Source organism: Limanda limanda, chromosome 4, assembly GCF_963576545.1.
Source record: "Limanda limanda chromosome 4, fLimLim1.1, whole genome shotgun sequence".
NCBI lineage: Eukaryota > Metazoa > Chordata > Actinopteri > Pleuronectiformes > Pleuronectidae > Limanda > Limanda limanda.
Window position 1 is genome coordinate 2,289,868 of NC_083639.1, and position 21,062 is coordinate 2,310,929.

General features: G+C 42.3%; 2 protein-coding genes across 3 annotated transcripts in view; both read right to left on the reverse strand.

Moving 5' to 3' along the window:
• slc12a5a (solute carrier family 12 member 5a) overlaps positions 1–21,062 on the reverse strand; it is a 127,133-nt gene that overhangs the window by 43,041 nt on the left and 63,030 nt on the right. The window contains exon 2 of one of the 2 annotated variants that reach the window (XM_061069773.1): positions 17,760–17,813. The exons of the other annotated variant lie outside the window; for it this stretch is intronic. Within the exon in view, the coding sequence (XP_060925756.1) occupies positions 17,760–17,813 (54 nt within the window). The remainder of the gene's footprint in view (positions 1–17,759; positions 17,814–21,062) is intronic. 2 annotated transcript variants of the gene reach the window in all.
• Positions 1–21,062, reverse strand: part of smarcd1 (SWI/SNF related, matrix associated, actin dependent regulator of chromatin, subfamily d, member 1) — a 320,795-nt gene that overhangs the window by 15,043 nt on the left and 284,690 nt on the right. The gene's annotated exons all lie outside the window — the stretch shown is intronic.

A 21,062-nucleotide genomic window follows, 5' to 3' on the forward strand; every position in this document is an offset into this window, starting at 1 on the left:
GGAGTCAGGTGAAAGATTAAACTCACTTTAATCTAAATTCCAGTCCAGCCAGGACTGAGAGTGTACCCCAACACATTACAAGGCAATGCGATATTAAGCAGATAACAGGGACAGGGGACAGAGTTCAGCTTTAGATGAAATCATATGAACATAAATAGATTTTGTGATTTAGTGTCTGTTTGGAATCATCCAAAAATAATATTTTCCCAGCAATGACAAATGAATATACAGTTAAATTAAATGTATTATGTAGTATTTTGTTTTTGTTTGTACATGATACGTGTACAGGGACAACGGGTGGTGAACTTATATCCAAATTCCATTAAGGTGACAGACAATAAATGTTGACCTGCCCTTAACCAATAAACTTAACTTGATTAGTTTCTATAAGTTTCTCTCTCAGCTGTGGGGCTTCTACTTAAAAATATATGAAAACAGAACAAGTCAAAATGAATCCATGGTCCTTTTTCTTTAAATACTGAATTTAACAGGAGATTGTAAGAGATGTACACGTTTTACACACAATGATAGGAAAAAATAGCAACAGCTTATAGTTACATGCCCACATCTGCCCACACAAACTGTCATAAATAGATATTCCCTCCTATCATGGCTCCTGCACCACATCACAGACACAACAGCCTTGTATAACAGGATCTCAGTCTCCCTTTTTCTGTCTCCCACTCTCCTCCATCTCTCTTCATCCTTCTCCTCTCAGCCTGCTGCTCTCGCCCATGATCTGTTTTTGTAGTTACATATATTTAGGTGGCCTGATACCTGCTGTATGTACAAACGCCCCTTTTCCTCTTTGTGCTGCAGGACAGGACCTGTGTGCTGATCTGTATTCAGGCTGCTGCTTCAGCCCACGATGAATTTTAATGCAGCCTTGCCTCACAGGGTATGACTTTGACACAGTCCCTCCGACAGAGATCCTCGCTCCTGATTGGCTCCTGAGCCGAGAGCGGAGGGACACGGGAGGATGTCTGTGCACACGGGGCCACATGAGAGCATCTAGCAGCTCTCAGCAAGTCGGCCGGGCTTCCAAACATGTCACTGTTTGAGGCCTGGTGATGAATGGGTGGGTTCGGTCCAATTTCCCCTCGCTGCCGCTGCCTCGCCTGTAGCTGTGCACGTCAGGATTAATTTTTGTTTAATGGCAGACCCCTGCAACGCCTTCCCAGCAGCACCCTGTCTATCTGACATCAGGCACAGAAGGTGGTTGTACACAGGAGGAGACTGACACACGGATAAAACTATGCCTTTTAGTTGTTAGTGCAGTCGACGGGGGGGAAGTCTTAGCAGGGGTCCGAGGGGCGACAAGCGCCAGACATGGTGTTGAAATGATGCATTCTATGTACTGTAAGGAGTTTAATCATTTTTATCATAGAATTAAATTTATTCGGCTTCTGCTCACACATTATCAGTATTCTAATCTCCAATCTTCAACTGACATGAGCAAACAGATGACGAAACATTTTAGTAGATTGCTTAAGTATCTTGATTTTGTCTTCATCAAATTAGAATAAACTAGAGAGCTGGAAGGCATGCAGACAATACACTAGAATTGTTTAGATAATGGAGTAATGGAGTCGTTTTTACCAGAAATGTGGAAACATCAATTGTTTATTCAGTTTAAAGATTAATTACCTCAACCAGGGCCCAACAGTTCCCTTAAATTTTATCAATAATCACATAATCGATTATTTCCTGGGAATAGGGTTAGGGATGTGTTGAAAAACACCTTATGTGAGAGTGTTAAAGAAAGTGGAGAAAGAAAATCATTGGATCCGCCCCCTGCTTCGGATACACAATAAAAATGTAATGGGTTCTTCCCTGACACATACAGCATCTGTCCACCATGTTTCGTGGAAATCCATTCGAGTTGTTTTGTGCAATCTTGATGAAAAACAAACAACTGGAAAGGGGTGATAGCATAAGCTTCTTGGTAGAGGTAATAAATCGATGGGTTGAAGAAAACAGCCCATCACAGTTTTCCAGAGAAGAGGCCTAGCGATCTTGTTTTATATGAATGACTCGAATGCTTTCTCTCTTATCAAAATAAAGAGATTTAACCATGAACTGGAATCATGATGGAAGAACATGCATCTTGTTTTGTGACATACAGTGGAAATACAGAAAAAAGCGTTGTTATATTTATTTTTGGTTTAAAAAGACTTTTAAGCCAAAACCTTACTTTGCAGTCATAACTCGCTGCTCAGACTCCCGCAGGTGGTGATTGGCTATGGGAGGAAACCCTGTGTCATGTCAGTCTCCATGCATGCCTCCTGCATGCATGGAGACTGCCTGTGGGAGTGACTGTAGCTCGCTGCTTCTGCTGCTGTAATTGGTGAGCCATGCAGCCTAACAGGGCTGGAGGGATGAAGGAGGGAGATGAAAAAAACACAAATGCGTGGGTGGAGGTGAGGGAGTGAGAGCAGCAGGGAGCGAAAAGGACTGAGTGGGAAGAGAGGTGAGGTGTGGTAGGATTACACACTGGTGAGGTAATTGGAAGAGGAGCAAAGGTGTCCTACACCCGCTATCTTTTTTTACTTTTTTTAAGAACAGTGGAGCAGGAGGAACGACGCAGGGCGAGAATCAGATGGGAGCGGGAGGACGGGAGGGAGATGACAGGATGGGGGGAAACGATAGCAGCTGCGCAGGCTGACATATTTTCATGAGGTCATGATTAAAAATTCTCCCCAACTTATCACATGCCAGGAAACCAATTTAACTCAGAAACATAATTTCCTTGTCGGTGCGCTGGTGCCAGGCCTGGACGTGGAGCCAAGCACTATCACACCCTTATTACATTTGGCACATTTTAGGAAAGGGAGCTCCAATGAGAGAGGCCCAGCCACCTGTGACAGGACCACAGAGGTATCTTGGCAGAGTCAGAACACGAGAGGGAGTGTTATCGATGGTAGGGATGGTTTATGTGATTGCTGGGTCTGATCGAAGGTGACAGGGCTATCATCTCGCCAGGCCTGCAGCTTTCTGGCTCTATGATGGAACGCTGGAGGTGTGAACCGAGGCGCAAATTAACACCTGAGTGGTTTCTCTCCCGACTGACCCCTCCTCCTTCCCTGGATGTGGCCATGTTCTCCGTCCATCCCCGGCCCGAAGTCAGAGATAAAGCAATCTAGCCAGAAGCCCGGAGGACTTTACTGGGAAGAGGGCACGTCCTTCTTTCCTCTCTCTTTTCTCATTTATTTCGTTCTCCGCTCCTTCTCCTCTCAGGTGTGATTCCACATCCCTGTGCTCTCTTCTCTCTCTCTCTCTCTCTCTCACACTTCCCTCCATTTTCTCCTTCACACTTCTGTCCCTATTGCCCTTTTTCCTCACCCCTCAAGTCTTCTAACCTTCACTCCTCTCTCCTCCAGGGCAATAACAAAGTCAATAGACAAGGCTGTGGACACAGAAAATAAATCTAACACATTGGGGTGAGTCAGCGTTCAACTTTGAGATGGCGTAAGATAAACTCACTAATAGAGTTGAAAGATATAAAAAGAAATTCAAGGAAAAGAGAGTAAGATGGTGAAAGATGAATAATAATTTCTATGATTTATTATCAACTGTAGCCATTATTGTAATAATCTGACTTTAATGCGATTATATCCTGCAGCAGACTAGACAAACAGACTGGGGAGAGTTGCAATTTTCCTGGAAATAAAACTGTCCTGAATTAGAAAACAACAATAAATCAATCCCTATAAATTTAATCTAAATTAATTAATACTTAGTCTTTATATAAATAAATGTATTTTCTTGACTTGACGACCACTCAAAGCGCAGATTAAAGTGGAGTTTATGCCATTTACACACACACTTATAGGGCTTTTTTGAAAGTCCAACTTTTACCATTTGTTTTTTCTATTTCTTTGCTCCGTCAATATCACATTTCAGTAACTCGAGGGTTGCTCTGTCTTTATGTTTACACAGATTAAATTACTACGCTCGTTAATCACTCTAATGCAAATCCTCCAAACAGCGTGAGACTTTTTATCTGTTTACTGGACCGACTTCAGGTTCACAGATCCACTTTACAACTGGGAAAACTGCCACAGCCCCAGATGGTTTGTCTGCCTCCACTGGCCTGGCAAAGCTCGGACTTCTAAACCTCTTAAAAAAAGCTGTGCAGCATTCCGGTCCAGTTTTATCGTCAACAAAAGCAAAACTTTTCTAATATTCCTTTGACCGACTGAGAGCGGCATCATTAGAACTAAAACATCCTCAAACATGTCTGTGATGCAACACAATTAGTGCTTCTGTGCTGACTGGCCTGCCAACAGTGCAGCGTCTTACTACTTTATGAGAAGAGACAGACACTTCTTATGTAACGTGGCTGAAAATAACATCAGTTAAGCTTTTCACCATCTTCTCTGAAAGTCAAAGCAAGCTGACATGTCGGAGCGTAAGACTGAGCGGATACATCTACATCAAACTAATTTGCATGGAACTAAGAGCATAAATTCTGCTGATTTACGGGTGAACAAGCAGAGCAGGTCATACAAGTCCTGAACTCAATAGCAGCCGTGTTCAGATATGTGATGAGCAGCAGCTCCATCTTGACCTGGTCCAGGACTACTTTTTATGAATACCTAAGTGGGTTCACCAGGTTCCAGGACCGTGATGTGATAGTATAATGATCCTGAAACAAGTATATTTGATATTGCACAGAGGGCAGCAGAACAAGCTGTGACAGTGAAAAAGTTGATAAAATTGCTAGTTTGAGAGAGATGTGTCGTTTGTTTACCAGACAACACATATGTGTTATTTGTATGCTTCTATTCATGAGAACGTTGACAGTAAAACCCAAATAATAAGCTGAAAGATGCTAAAAAAAATATGATTCATCTCTGAGTTAAAACTTTCGTGTTACACAATGTCATTAACATTATATCGTTAATATGAGAATACTGATAAGTGCACCTTCAAAGGTCCAGTGTGTACGATTTAGGTGAAAGGGATCTATTGAGAGAAAGTTAATATAAAATAAACCTGGTGATGTTTTCACGAGTGTGTTTCATCTAAATTATACAAATTGCTGTTATATTTAACCTAGAATGGGCCTTTTATATTGAAATACTTTATATTAACATCAGAGGGGGGGTCCTCTCTATGGAGGTCTACATGTTTCTTGTAGTAGCCCAGAATGGACAAACTGAACACCCTTTTATTAGAACTGAAGATTACCACAGGTTCTTCTTCATATTTGGAAGAGGAGGATGAGGTGAGGGGGTTTTCAGCTGCAACATGCAACTTCACCACTTTATGTCACTTAATTCTACACACTGCAACTTTAAGTTAAACTACGAGGGGAGGACGGTAACCTTGCATCAACCCAAAGACATTTTGCAGAAAATAAAAAAGAAGGAAGGGAAGGTGACGGAGCAGAAGAGAGCCAGAAATCATTCATAATGAGGAGAGTTTATAGCCTATCAACGCCAACGGCAGAAGTAATGGAGTCGGGAAAGACAGACTGCAGTCTCCAGCACTGCAGCAAGCGGAGGGAGAGACAGACATAAACAGAGCCAAGGAACAGAAAGACAGACGGCGCCACACACACAAAAAATACCCTGAGCCTTGTTCCTCAATCTGGCCCGGGCAGATAAGACCACAGCATTCAGGGATTTATCGGGTTCCTCTGTACAGGTGCATTACCTGGACGGCTGAGCGCGGCCCCAGTCACTTACTGATAGTGCACAGTATATGTGCCCTTGTGAGTGTGTGTGTGAATCCCGGTTTTCTAACACCCATTTATTTGTGAAGGTGTGTGTGTCTGTCTCTGTGTGTGTGTGACCGCTCTGCCCGGAGAACCACCGCAAGGCCGAGGCTCATCTTGTGGAAGAAGGACAGATGTTGGTGGATATTTCAAGTCTCTGGCAGATAAATAAATCATGGAACACTGGTTTAGATTTAGACAGAGATGAAAGCTTTAAGAGCTGAGCTTTTTGCAGCTGCGCCCTGGGAGAGAGACGGAGAGAGAAAGTGGCACCAGGCAAACATACACAACCACGTCCCATCACCCCAGAAGTGAGGCCACCTCCAAAAAGGACTCACCTCGGATCATATCAGAGGATAATTTCCGTGCTAAATATAGCTTATTAAATTCTTATGGGCACAAGTCATCTGCATTTCATAAAACATTAATGCAGTACGCAGCCCAAAAACAGTTTTTTAAAACTTTGGATCCTTAGCACAGGCTCCGACAAAAGCCCTTTTCTCTGTGGATGTACTCTGGAGAGAGTAAAGAGGAAAGAGAGGGGCAATTGAAACAGGAAGTTAGAGCCGGTGAGCTCTGGGAGTTTATCTCCACTCCTCTGTCTCTTTTGGTCTAGACAGAAGTATCTTTTAAATAAAAAAAAGGAAGTGGAAGTTGTAAGTGAGGGGCCTCTAGGCAGGAGGGAAGTGAAGGAGCCTTTTGAAAAATTATCCGGTCTGTCTCCACATCTTTTTCCTCTTCTTCACCTCCGTTTCTCTTTCCGTTACCCTCTGCAGAATTCTGCCAGGCGAGTGCGAACCACTGCTCACTTGAGTGTGTGTGTGTGTGTGTGCATGTGTGTGTGTGTGTGTGTGTGTGTGTGTGTGTGTGTGTGTGTCAGACTGTGTCCTGGTGGACCCAAAGACTGTGGCTTTCGTCTGCCTTTGATTAATCCTATGAATTATGCATCCTGCGTCCCTCTGTTTGTGTGTGTCCATGTCCGTGTGTGTCCGTGTGTGGAACCGCGCCAGAGACTGCAGTGTTTAGTGACAGTGAATGATACTGCTTCGCCCTTCTCACACTCTCTCAATGACTCCCTCTCTCTCACTCACTCTCTCTCTCTTTCTCTAACACACACACACACACACACACACACACTTCTGAACACAGTGAAAAGCCAAACATGTGTTTAACATAAACAAAACTATACATCGTTAATCAAAGTGCATGATGTGGAACGTTTGGGTACTACACTCTTGTTACAGACCCACACACAGTTTAATTTTTTTAAGTGGGTTCTAAGCAATAATAAGGAAAATAAAATAATAATAGTGATAGTAATAATATGAATATACCTGATGATCAATTATCAATATTCAACTGATTCAATTTGACATGAGGCGATTAAAGAATTATTATATCTGGGATGTTTCTATTCTCAGGCCAGTCTTTTTCCATCATGGAACTATGCAAACAAAAATGGTTCCGTAATACAGACATAAAACTTTACAGGCATAAAATACAAACATAAAACTTTTTGAGTGCTGTGCTGTGGTTTAAGTCTTCTGTTTATCGGTCCCCTTGCAGTTGTTAATTTCTGTTGTGCTGAAATGCTGAATTGCAAAGAGTGTTTTGACCGATCTCATTTAACTACACAACATCTACTGCATCATCTGAGCTTTAAAAAAAAAGTGAAAGCATTGTAATAGCAGTTTGACTAGGGATGTCAGTTAGGCATTAACCACCGTAAGCGACGGGTCAAATCCAAAAACCTTTGGCCATTTTATACCAGAAAATAAACAGTTTATATGTGTTTACTCTGTTATTATACTCATTATTATTCATGTGTAATGAATTGGGGATAGATGCACGAGAGTTATGACCGTCAAGATGAAAACTTCCAAAATCAGACTGAAAGCAAAGTTTGAGCACAGCACTACGGTTGTAACACAAGTGGATTAAATACTGAAATTTAGAATATTTCTTGAAAACTGTAATGTATTTGAAAACAAGGCAGCTTGTCTTGTGCATTTATATACATACATGACTGTACTTTGAAATATGCAGTGATTTTTACTGTAGCTGCTAAGACGCAGCAGTCCTTCCTCTTGCCGACAGTCTAGCAGGTGATGAATGCAGCCAGCTGTCATTTCTCTCACTCTCTTTTTTTCTTCTGTTGCAATCTGACTCTCTCTGCCTTTTCTACTATAGATCTTTGCATGCAGCATGATATTCAGAGGGAGACTGAGGAGTAGAAATACAAAAAAAAGGGAAAGAATATTGGAGATGAAGAGGAAAGAAAGGTTGGAAGGGTGACTGCAGTAGTGTTACAGCGGGAGAAGAGAAATGGCTGCAGCAGAGGGAGGGGTGGCGAGTGGGATATGAGCTCTGGGGGGAAAAGGCAGAACAGAGATAGAAATCGAGGAAGAGATTGACAAAGGGAATCCATTCAGTCCAAACACGGGCGTTCGTAAGGACATCGTCTGCCATCGAGATCCAACCATCTCACACACAATCCACCGGCCTCTTTGGCACACACCACGTTTAAACTGAGTAAAAGATACGGACTGTAGGATTCAGAGCTGTGAGGTGTCCCAGCTGCTCAGCGGGGATCAGAAATCACAATGTCGAGTTACAGGTTACACCCTCACCACACCTGTGATCCCCCTCACCAGCTCCCATGGCTCAATATTTCCAGTCTCAACAGGAGGGAGAACAGGATCAGATAAGCCACTAGATTTATTTTTTCGCTGTATTTCTGCTCATACTGCAAAAAAAGAAAAACCTAGATTTAGAAGAAAAACTTGCTATTGCACAGTATTTACAAACACGCAGACTTTAATAAATGAAGCTCGAGCAGGGCCGCATATGTGGTTTACCATCGGCAGTGAGGCGGAAGACATTCAGTGAGCTCGGTGAACAGTGTGTTGCTGCCGCTGCTGCCGTGTGCGTGTTTTTCAAAGCTGCCCCACTGCAGAGCCAACTCTCTCTCCTGGAAACTTTACACAGTGGCAGAAACCATAAATTGGACTTGAGCTGAGTATATGGACAAAACAAGTGAAGTCCTGTGAGAGTTGAATATTACATAAGTTCCCTCTGTCCTTGACTGGAACCTTTTCAGGATTCAGAGGCAGACAATCTGTATCTCCAGAAAGTAAAGTAAAGTGAGTCTGCTTGTTTGAAATCACATTGGATTCAAGGTTTTGGTTCACTATTTTAGTTAGAGCAATACTTTATATAGTATATCGCATTTTATATAACATTTATATGAACCTTTTGGTACATATGATTTGATCATATCACCTCAGAGTCATATTGGTTTTAGAAGCAACACTTGTGGGTTTTCCTGGAGGATGCCAGTCTATCACAGGGCTGATATCATAGAGACAAACACATATATGGGCAATTTAGAGTCACCAACCTTAACTGCATGTTTTTTAATTGTGGGAGGAACATGCAGACTCTACTCTCGATCTGTTAAATGCTACTAATCAAGATCCAGTTAATAGTTTTACTTAAACGATTCAAACTCATTTCAAAGTCTTAATCAGCAGATTCTTGGGTTTATTTTGTTTTCTTTAGATAACACTAGCTAGATTCTTTTAAAGTTAGATGCCAATTTGCTTGACTTGCTCCAAGGCTACTGATCATATTAATGTACCACTTAAAATGACATATGAGCTCTAGCCATTTTAAGGATATGATACTGATACCATACTTATTATATAAAAAATACTTGTTAGCCTGGCACCTTAGGTGAATACTTTATGTTCTCACCTTATAAACTGATGCAAACCGTGTGTATTTATGCCTAAATTCAAAGAGAGGAGTTTCAACCCTGATGTCTCATCTACCCTACGTGGACACAAGAATGACAACAACAGAAATGCTCAGACAACTAAGTAATGCCAGCGACACGGCTCTGCTCTTGTTTTTGCTGTTGGTCTCAGATTGAAATGAAAGGCCAAAATGAGCGCTGACAAAATGACGATCAAAGTCGTTTCTCCTCGGCTGCCAATTCGAGAGATGTTCCTCCATTCCATTCGATCCAGCCAGTGGGCTGCTAATCCATCCCTGTCCTCTCTCGCTGTGTGTATTGTTGAACGTTTGACAAGCCACCTCTGCCAGCCTCCAGCCACAGGACTGGCAGAACCGCCAGTGAGTCTCCCTCAGCGAGATTAAATGGATTCCCATCAAGTGGCGGTTAACCAGGCCACCATTTTGGGTCGTCCTTGTTGTCCCTGAGAATCGCTTACAGGTCAGTGACTCTACTAACAATCAATGGTGGGTTTTTTTTTGGACAATGATGCCACAGCTTGAGTGAAGTCAATACCAAACAGTAGGAGGAAGAGTTCAAGATCTTCTCTACAGTGTAGTGTGCTGTGTTTTGTAACCAGCCTACTGTTGGTGCTGGTTGGAGTAAGACCGTTATTCTTTATTTTGCAGGCGTTCAGACATGGCAGTCAAAAACACTGCGTCTTGAATAATTTATTGGCAGTATTTGGTCCTCTACACTCACCGTGAGAGATGGGGAGGTATCCCAGCATGCTCAGTGGAAATGTCTTAAAATACAAAGAAGCAGTCAGTGAAGGATTGATGCTCCTCTGCTTGTCAGCGAGACGGAGAGGTTGAAATGTGTCGACGCCGCTCTTGACTATCACGATGTTTAATCAGGTAACCTTGGATGTGATCGCTGTCTTTTGGATGTCAGTCATCTGCCCATTTTGCTGTGTGATGAATTTACCTTGTCAGTGCTTCGTCGTTTGCTGACTTTTTTCTGTGGCCCTAAGAATTAAGCATGTGGTTTATTTGGTTTACTTAATGGTGCAATTTATCTCAACGAATGTGTGTGTACGTTGAGACTTTTTTATCTGTGTGTGTGTCATGTGTGTTTAGGTCTGCGTGCTTGCGCATGCAGATTAAGTAAGGTGGGAACTGATGGCATGTCCGTGCTCGGCTATCTTCTCAGCCTGTCTGAGTGACGGGGGGGAGACACGCTCCGGCTGAATAAAACATGAATTCAGACACCCTGTCAGCAGACACGAGCCTGTGCCGGCTGACATGACAGACGTGCATGTGTGTGAGGAAGTAACAACTCCCTTGTGAGTTTAATTTAAATATGGTTTGCACAGTCTTTAGGGCTGCTGCAATAATCCAATAAAATTTTTCTCAAAAATTTGTGAAGATATTGTGATAATATCATTATTATATACATGATAATCATTTACGGAAAAACTCCTGCTTTGAGAGCTCTAATAATCTTACATAACAATTTATGCAGAAACTTAAGCAAAGACTCAAAGATCCAAATTCCTGCTCGTAAATCTCATAGCCTCTTCAAATATGTGTTTTATGCTAATAAGCTAATTTTAGAATGTCACAAAGCTTAATTAGTATTCGGAAATCAGTAAATATTCAACATATTTGTGAGGAGTGTTTGTAGTTTGCGTGTTGTGTGGCTGCAGATCTTTGGTCTTGTTTCCCAATGATTATTAGTTTAAGTTCATTATGTTGTATTTCCATGTTAAAATTTTACCGTCATAGTATATTGTTTACTTTTATGAGTTGTGTTGGATGAATAAAAACTAAATTTTTGTGTTTTTACTTAACAGTCACAGAACTAGCATTAGCATTTCATGGATTTAATTATCAGTTCAACAATAACATAATATGATTAAGTGGATGCCTGGTTACAGCTTGAACATACATACTATAGATGGAGATATTCTCAACATGAAATAATGTCTGAGCGTGTAGCGCTGCAAGGAATTGTGTATATGCTCTATATGCAACATCAAAGCTCATTTAATTCAATTCTTTCTGCAACCACATCACCTCAGGGAAGAAAAAAACATATGCAGCCTAACAAAGAAAAATATGTAAACCCTTAAATCGACAGTGACAATCTCCTCCATGTAGTGGAGATGCACACGTGATGCGCAGCTGAGTCACTTATGAACCAAGTATGGAACACAGTGTTCTGGGTCTGCAGCCGCGCTCAGCTTGACCTTGCCTCATCCATGAAACAACATCATCTCACCAATATGTTTTCTGAGTCTAATCTCATCCGTCGCCGCTGACCTGATCCCCTTCTTCTTCAATTCTCCTGCCGCCTCCTCGAGTCCTCACCACCGGCCTGTTTTCCTACTCACGCTTTCTCGCGTCTTTCCCATCACCCCCCCCCCCCCCCTTTCCTCCTGCCTTCCTGCCTCTCACAAGCAGCTGGTGGTCTTCTCTTAGCCCCTCTGTCGGTGGATCTCCCCTGATGAGACACTGGTCTTAACACGAGCAGCACATCGCATCTGCCAAGGCACAGATAAGTACACTCTTCCTAAGCACACTTCAGCTTCCCTTAAGCACACATCTGACAGAAGCCTTGGAAGTGTAGGTTGACCGAGCCATCTGATTACTGCAGGAGCGCTGACACAACATCGGTCTGGCTACGCTACAAAATCAAGACGCACTGTTAACGCCAAATCTTTAATCAGGTAATCAAGCCTTTTTCCTTTGAATCAAAAAGACAATGAGCATAAATTAATGACTTATCAGATCGCAAGGGTGGCAGATTATTATTATTTTATCTTAGTTTGATTAAGGAAATCTTGGTGTTCTTCTATGTTTACCTTACAGTTGACAAATACCATGAGAAATCCTAAATCATCCCTTAGTTTTTGCTTTCTTCACGACCCTGTCTGTGGACCTTTTGTTTCTTTCTTAGACGTAAATCTAAAAAAAAAAAAGAACAACATAGTCCAGAAACATTAAAGTTTGGCTAAGTTTAGGATCCCAACATGACTTAGTGATGTTGAAGAAAGATCATGATTTGGATTAATGGTTATTCGATCTGGGTCATTGGTTTTTCGTGTTCATGCTTAGAAGAAACCAGTACTGGCTGTCAGTGGCAAATGTCTCCCTGACTTTTTGCAGACTTTTTAACAACATTTATAGCAAGATCGCCACATTTCTGTGACAATAAACACTTCTGCTCAAGGTCCTCATAACTTCACAAATCACTGACACTGTTATTCCTGAGAGGACGGTGTCAAAAACTGTGTTTGGCTCTGTTTAAGAAAGAATCCAGAAGATTACTAATAGAACTCTGGATACATTCATCATTAAATCCAGCTAAACGATAATCTGACACAACTGCAGGGCTGCAACTAATGACTACTGTCAGAGTTGATTCATCTTGATTATTTTATCTATGAATAGATTCATCCATCATCAAAAAGTTTTCAGTCCCACCAACAGTTTGAACCACAAATATAGAACTTATCATCAAAAAGTAAAGTTGGAACAATTCATTTTTGGCATTTGGAAAAATGACAAATAACTCAAATCAATAAAGACTAAGACTTTATGGTTTAAATCACCCTCATATTTACTGAAGGCTTTATACCACACTGTAATGCAGTTGTAAGCAATATTTGATTAGACTGAAGTCCTGTGAGCAGCTGTAAATGCCGGCTGCTGTAGATATATAGATACTGCATGACAACACAATGAAACCCAGTTGTAAAAATAAAATAAGCCTTCATTGGTGATGTTTTAAATGTGGACAAATACTCTGCATTTAAACACACACAAATATTAAGCTGCTGTACAACTACATTGAAGAACATTATAAGCCATGTATATTGCTTACAAATGCTAAATAGGGAGACCCAAAATATATCGAACCATATTCTTCCATTAACTGACAAATTTACTTACTCATCTCTTATTATGATCTATATTGATATAATAGTAATGCATGTACATAGGCTGGGTCTTTGAGCTGTGATTTGTTCTCTGTGTCAGGTGAAATGACCTGAGCACATCGGACGTTTAACTGCAGCGGCTTTACAAACTGTGACATTAGTCTTTACCGTGGAGGACAGTGGCCCTTTTGATAGAAGTGTGCACGAGTGGCGCTCCTTGCTCTGCCCGCTACCTTTGAAAGGTGGATACCGATGAAATGCTAATTAGCCAGTGACACGAGGCCGTACGCGTGAAAAGTTCAAAGGATGTTTCTGGGTGCAGCCCGACCTCAAAGCGCGGGGCTGGATCTGTTCCGCTCCGACTCGCTTCATCTACCGAAGGCCAATGTCACAGCGGGGACAGCCCCTCTACCTGCTCGCGCTACATGTTACACAACCCCCCCCTACAGAGCGTGTGTACGTGTGTGCGTGTGTACGTGTGTGTTTGTGTGTGTGTTAGGGGGGGGACGCAGTGTGCATATGCTTTTGTAAGCATTGTAAAATGAGACTTCGTGTTTAGTATCCATGATGCTGCACATTTTAACGGCCTCACTCTCTCTGTCTGTCTGTACGTGGTGTCCTCTTCAAAGCGATGCCTCCTACACTTTAATGGAAAAAATAATTCTGCTGGACGTTTGTCTTCTTTTCTTACTTTGCATCAAGGATTTTCATGGAAACTTTAAACCTCTTCTCAGCTGATGAAACGATCCCTCCAGTTTTGAGCCGGTAATGTGTGCACAACTGGAATGAATAGCTGTGACTTGCTGCATTGCACTGCAGCAGCTCTGTGTGTGTGTGTGTGTGTGTGTGTGTGTGTGTGTGTGTGTGTGTGTGTGTGTGTGTGTGTGTGTGTATGTGTGTGTGTGTGTGTGTGAGCGCTTGCGTGCGTGCGCTGGGGGAGGTAACGATGTATGACAGGTAAATAGAGGTCACTTCCTGAAGGAGGATAACAGGGGCGGATTCACGGACATGCAAGCAAGATACACACACTCTCTCTCACACACACACACACACACACGCACACGCGCACACACAGATGCACACGCACACGCTGACTCTGCCTCCTCAGGTGATTTATGAAACGTGTCGGCTTAGCAAGTGTTTGCATTTGAGGGGGATTTGATGATGTATCACCCTCCAATGCTCAGTTTCAACAAGTCACTGCTGGACGCCTTTTCATTGCACTTGACAAAATGTGTGTGTGTGTGTGTGTGTGTGTTTGTGTGTGTGTGTATGTGTGTTGACTGCATAGCATAAGGGCATGTAGTGTGGGGGACACTCAACATTAGACGGAACTCGCCTCGCCATCAATCAGTGCCGGAGAATAATTGCACCAGTTTTCCTCAACAGACAGTTTCCTGCCTCTTACCGTTTAGGAAAGTCACACTAAGAGGAACACACACACACACACACACACACGACCTGAGAGAAAGAACATGTTATTATTATAAAAGAAAGGAATTGAGTAGTTTTTCACGCAATCTCATATCTTATTTCTGCCTTGGCATCTACGTGTTTCAAGTGAAAAGGAAATAGCAACACTCAAGTATGATCAAAGATGCACATGCAGCATGTTGTCAGCAGAAATGACATGTCCGTGACCAAAAAGTAGAAGAAGTGAAAACTTTAAAAACAGTGGGAAGATGTGACAGGGCTATTTCTGGTCTCGAGTGTCGTCCTGGTTTGGTGTTTGCGACTGAAGCAATAAGTGATGGGCTGATGGGACGTCATTTTGAGTTTCATCTACGAGCTTCGTCCCATCCTGCACAGCGACTGTGTCCTCGGCAGAGGTCTGAATAAATCTTTAATCGTTTTACATTTTTTCGCTACCTGTGTCAACGTCTGCTCTCTAATTAAAAAGAAATGCATCAACTTGTCGTCCGCACTTACGTCTCCAAACTGGAAAGGTGACTCTAACACGGAACAGACTGCAGGGGCTTGGCAACAGCAGCAGACCTGCAATGTGGAGGAACTTTGAGCAGTGCTATTTATTTTCACTCATGTGAGCCTGCGAGCCCCTTCACACTCTGCTGCCTCTGACCATGCCACAGGCGAGCCAGTTCAGGTCGAGCAAATTACTCCTGTCTGTCCTTCAGACTCTGTCGGAGGAAACATGTAGACGAGATGGAGATGAGGTGGTGCTGCACGCACCAGCTCTCCACTGAACCACTCCAAAGTTAATGGGATACAAATACAGTTTATATAATAGGGGAAAAAAGGAAATAAACTAGTAGTATAAAACCTGTTTCTGCATCAACACTGCTACATTTACGTTTTAAAACGTTTTATTATGCCTGAAACCATTTGTTAACACTGGTTTGAACCTTTTTATAATATGAAAAGGCCAAAACTGACCATCCAACCTTCTTCCTGTGAGGCGACAGTGATTCTAATAATTTAAGTGATGAATCTAATAATAAGTAATGTCTGTGTAGTCAATGGTTGTGGAAAAGAAAAAACATCAGTATAGCAACACCATGCGTGGTGAACATGAACGATGGAATGCTAATATGTAGTATTTGTATTTAATTCAATACTAATGCATCAACTGTGTATCAATCTGTTGTTGAAAAGAACAATGTCTAACACATGCACCAATTACTAAACATTTTCATGGTGAGAGAATGTTTTTGAAAAACATAAAATACTTTTGTGACAAATTTTTTTCAGACTAGTGTCTTTTGACAGATCCAATGTACTAAAAGCCTTTGTTGTAGCTCCTCTCATTCCTTATAGTTTTGTTCCAGACAGAAAAACAACACAAACCAATGGTTCAACAGACTTGACTGACACCTCGTTGGTTTAGCTCTTTTCATGGCATTTGTTGACAATGAGGGAAAAACGTAGAATAACGCCAGCCTTACCCTTTGAATGGTATCACACAGGCAGTGGTAAAAAGCCTCCTGAAGGGAGAAGGTGCTCCCCACTGCCCAGTCAACAGTCCTTCATTCGTCACCATCGTTGGCGGAGACTCAACAGGCTCAAGGCCAGAGATGAAATCAAATCAACTAAAGACAGAGGAGTGAAGCGAGGAGGACGAAGCAGCTGTTGCCATGGCATTTTCAATCCATTGATAGATCACTTATTAGTGGAGTTCTCTGTCACAGCACTGTATAGCCTACCTACTCATTTCTGCTGCAGTACTTAAAGAGGACAGATGCAGGCAAGGTGAAAAACCCAGTTCAGATAGCTGCACACCTCTAATGACAGAAGCTCAGCCGTCAGTGATGGAGACCAGTCAGTGCTACATGTATGAAACGTGGCAGACCTCAGTTTCTCTCAGTCTTTCCTCTCCTCCTGCCCTTGTCACTCTCTCCTGATCCTGCCCCTGCTGGGAGCAGAGCAGGAGGGCTGCCGAGCTGCACGGCCTCTGCATGGCAAACAGTTCAAGGAGAAGGAGGAGGGGGGACGCAGCACTGATGTAAGTGTTTCCATTAGAGGGCGTTGACACTGGCATTACAGGCTATTGACACAGCCACAGGTATTAATTACATGATGAGGGTGTTAAACTGTCACAGTGCGCTTTGTTAACACAATGTGAGCGAGTGCATGTCCTCTCGGAAAAAAGTCTGTCCAGTGCGGCACTTCTCACGTGTTACCACAGAGAAGAGGCTCTGACCAGACGTGGAGCGATAGAGAGAAATAAAGAGAGAAGCTGAGCTGTATTATCTTAATGGATCAGAGGTAGAGGGTTTCCACCACAGAAGAGAAATGCCTGTTTCTCGGAGCTGTGTTAACGGAGCTGCAGTAAGGTCACTGTTACCAATGTGTCTCTGCGATGTCCGAGGGCTCTGACCATCAATCTTTACACCATTTTCTTCTCCTCTGTGCCCTTGACAAGGCGAAGCTTATCCGGAGTCAAAAAAGCACATCGTTTGTTATCTCAGCTGACACGTCTCTAGCTCTCTCATTTATTATACTTTCAACAACTCTTTCATAAAAGTCACACTACTTTCAATCTCTTTAAATCACTGTCATATTGAAATGCAAAAAAGCGCATGAGAGCTTAAATGATACATTTTCTGACGTGCACGTTATCTCATAAATGTGAAACTAGACATTAGATTTCATGCCGCAATCTATAATTGAATTTGAGAGGTGCGTGTAGAAAAGAGAGACACGGGTTTATCTGACAAGGCCATAGCTGTTTAACATGACTGCAGTTAATGATATATTAATGTTGATCTTTGTCAGGAGGTAGTCGATCAACAAGGCAATCTGAAGATATTGCAGAACAACAGTTGTCTTTGCTTTTGATGAATCCTGAAATTATACCTGTGATAACAACTGAATGGAACTAAGCTACTTGTGACCCCAACCCTTGATAACAATTATGCAATATGTTGAAAAGTTGACTGTACTGTTTTCAGACTCTCGCTCACTTTGCACTTTCAAGGTAAAAACATTAGAAGATTCTAATTTTGTAAATCATCAGTGCCTGGAAATGTGAGCACAGGTTGTGGAGATGTATTTTGTGAAGCCACAGTATTAGCACAGATGACTGAGCCTTGTGCTGTGCGCTTGTGACGCAGTCTGAGTTGGCATTGGAAATTGCTGTAATCCTTTTACCCCCCGAAAAACCCCAGCGTATTAACAAGAGACGAAAATAAACCGGAAATCAAATCCATCATCTGATTGGCCAAATGTTGTTAATACAGGGCCCATGCATCCAGGGCTCTGATAAGTCACATGTTAAAATGCAGAGTTGTGTTGAGGTGGCAGCGGTTTGAGGCAGTGATAGTTCTGTGTACCCTCCTGCAATTGGCCAGAAAGTTCAAACTTTCCTAAAGAATTATCACACTGCAAATCTGGCAGCACCTTTCACACCTCTAATGTCAGATCAGACTAAAGAGAAAAGTCCAGAGGTCTGAACCAGACAAGGTAGGTGTGATATCGCCCTATAACCTGGTGAGGAACATTCATGTTTGACTCAGGCACTGCCCCAAACTGTTGAGAGCCCTTTGTGAAGATATGATGCATCCAAACTAAATGTTCATATTGTAACGATGATAAAAAAACATGAAGCATTAGTCAGCAGTGCTCTCTGTCATCCGGTGCTGTGATCCTACATTAGCGTTGTTTTTCCACATATCCACACGTATAAGTCAGCTCCTCTCTTCTCGTGACTCAACTGCCTGGTTTCCAGTTAGCTGCCATCTCCTCTCAGTCAGTGCTATCAGTTCTCGTTCCCGATCTCCTGGCTCCTCACTCATCTTTCTCTGCTCATCTCCTTCCTTTATCTTCTGTATCGTCCTCTCTCTTAATCTCTATTTTGCCTGCCTCTTTTGCATCTCACATCTTTCTCTCCCTGTCGATTCCTTTCCTCCTGCACGAGCTCGGGAGCTTGTGTGTCTGCAGTGTGACCTACTTAGCTGTGCTGTACTGCTGCTGCTGCTGCTGCTGCTGCTGCTGCTGCTGCTGACTGGCATGGTTGAGAGTTGGCGTAGTGATGTAGGCACCGCAGAGGTTTCCATGATGGGCACTGCCAACAGAAACTCAAAAAACACCAAGAGACAGAAAACTGTATCTGTGCGTCTCCTGACCTTGGGAAAAAATCTCCAGCAGCCGCAAAAAGACTTTGATTCCAAAGATGAAATATCGGCCATTTTGAATGTTTATGAGGAACAAATGATTGCAGCTAAAAGGCAAATACTTGGTCTGAGGGTGTGAAATACCTCTGATAGTTCATTACCGGTTTCCCTGTGTAATTCAAGACTCATTACACATCCCCCAGTTTCTTAATGATGGAGGTCATTTGCTGAAATTAGATTGTTTCATTTAGGTTTGCATATTGTTAGATGCTTTAGACTGAGAATGGCAATCTGCTAGGCCATTTGCACGTCCATCTGCAGATGGCAATCTCTAGCAATCACTGCTAATGCAAACCACATGTTCGTTATTTATTCCAAACAATCCGATGGTGTGGACCAACCAATGCCTACCGATTAACAAAGACCAGAGTTTACAATTATCTCAAAGTCAAATCCCACCCGGACCTGTTAACTGATGTGCTGCAGCCAGACCTGTGAGCCTTTATGAAACACACAGTCCCTAGCATTACATCTTCACCTGTGTTCCTGCAGCTGTCAATGTGTTTTCTCTGTGATGATGTGCGTAGCTTGGGGCTATAATAAAATAAATCCTTGCAGCTGACTCGGCATCACATAAGCTGATTTAGATGTTAAAAATACTGCTCAATCCTTTGAATTTCTGATATCTGTCCTGAAAAAAGACAATCTTTACTTATCACCATTCTGAACCTGTGAAATAGATTGAGAAACAAATGATTTCACAACATCTTTGCAGGTACTTAACTCGGTCTACCAGATGGAAAAATGCTAAATTCATTGTTTTAAGTTAATTGTAACAGTGGCAAGCTATGCTCATCAGATCTGTTAGTAGATAATTAAGATTCAGAAGGAATTCCTCCTGAATCTTAACTTGTGCTGTTGTGTCGATCTCATCTGCTCCTGAACCAGGTGTCTGTTGCTATTTATTTGAAAATGTAGCTTTCTAACTAAGAAATAAGAAGAAGTCCCCCACACTCTTAATAAAAAGTTGTGATTGTTTAAACTGTTTCTCCAATAGGTAGAAAAATCCATTAGTGGTCAAATCAGCCGTCCAATCTAATTTGCTGAACAAATGGAGTTTGTGGGCAAGATAATCGTTAACTTCTTCATTGGAAAATGGTTTCGGAGTGTTTGCTATGACCTAGTTGAAGAAACACATCAATGAGGACAGTTCAATCAGAGTTGAGCAAGTTGTTCATCACAATGGCCCAGTATTCAGACACGAATCTCGAAAACTCTCCAGCGACTTTCTTGCACTCACTGTTTTGTCCCTTGAGGCTCTATATTACTTAACACAGAAACTATCTGGCCACTTTTTGACCCACGTCTGTTTTTCTCAGTCCTTACAGCCCACAGCGTGACGGCACCAGGAGTGTGAGGAAGTGAGGGTTCGCCGGGAAGGGGAACAACAAGTAACACTTTCCTTATTTTAATTTCCCCCCTGTGTTATTTATCTCCTCTATCTCTCCAGACATAAAGGTGCACACCGAACTGCAGCTACAAAAACCCAAGTTCAAGCAATTAAGCCCCCCCCAGGGAGATAAATGATTTACCCTCCAAAATAAACACAAACCCGCGGCACAATTCATCCTGAGCCAAATCATTGTGGGGAAATCCAGGAGTTGTGCCGCTGCTCTCTTTGTTTTAATGGAAACCCAGAAGAAAGTGCACATGGTTAAATTTTGCAGTGATTTTTGCAAGGGGAATCTCTGCTCATGTGTGTGTATGGGATTGTGTAACACTGTGCATGCATGCATATGTATGTGGTGACAAATATACGGCTCCCCTGTGATGGGCTGGAGTGCATTTTCCTGTCACATCCTCTGTTTGCTTTCTGGCGGGATCGTGTGACCTACTCCAGATGTTGTGCTAATGAGTTGAGACATTAGCGCCACCTTGTCACACCATGTGCATTAATTAAGAGAAACAAATCTCCCCTGTATGTTTTTCCTCCCTGTAACCACACCTTACTCGATACAAACACTTTTTTCACTCTCTTAAACTCCAAAGCAACATTTTTTTTATCAGTTTCCTGACGTTTGCATTCCATAT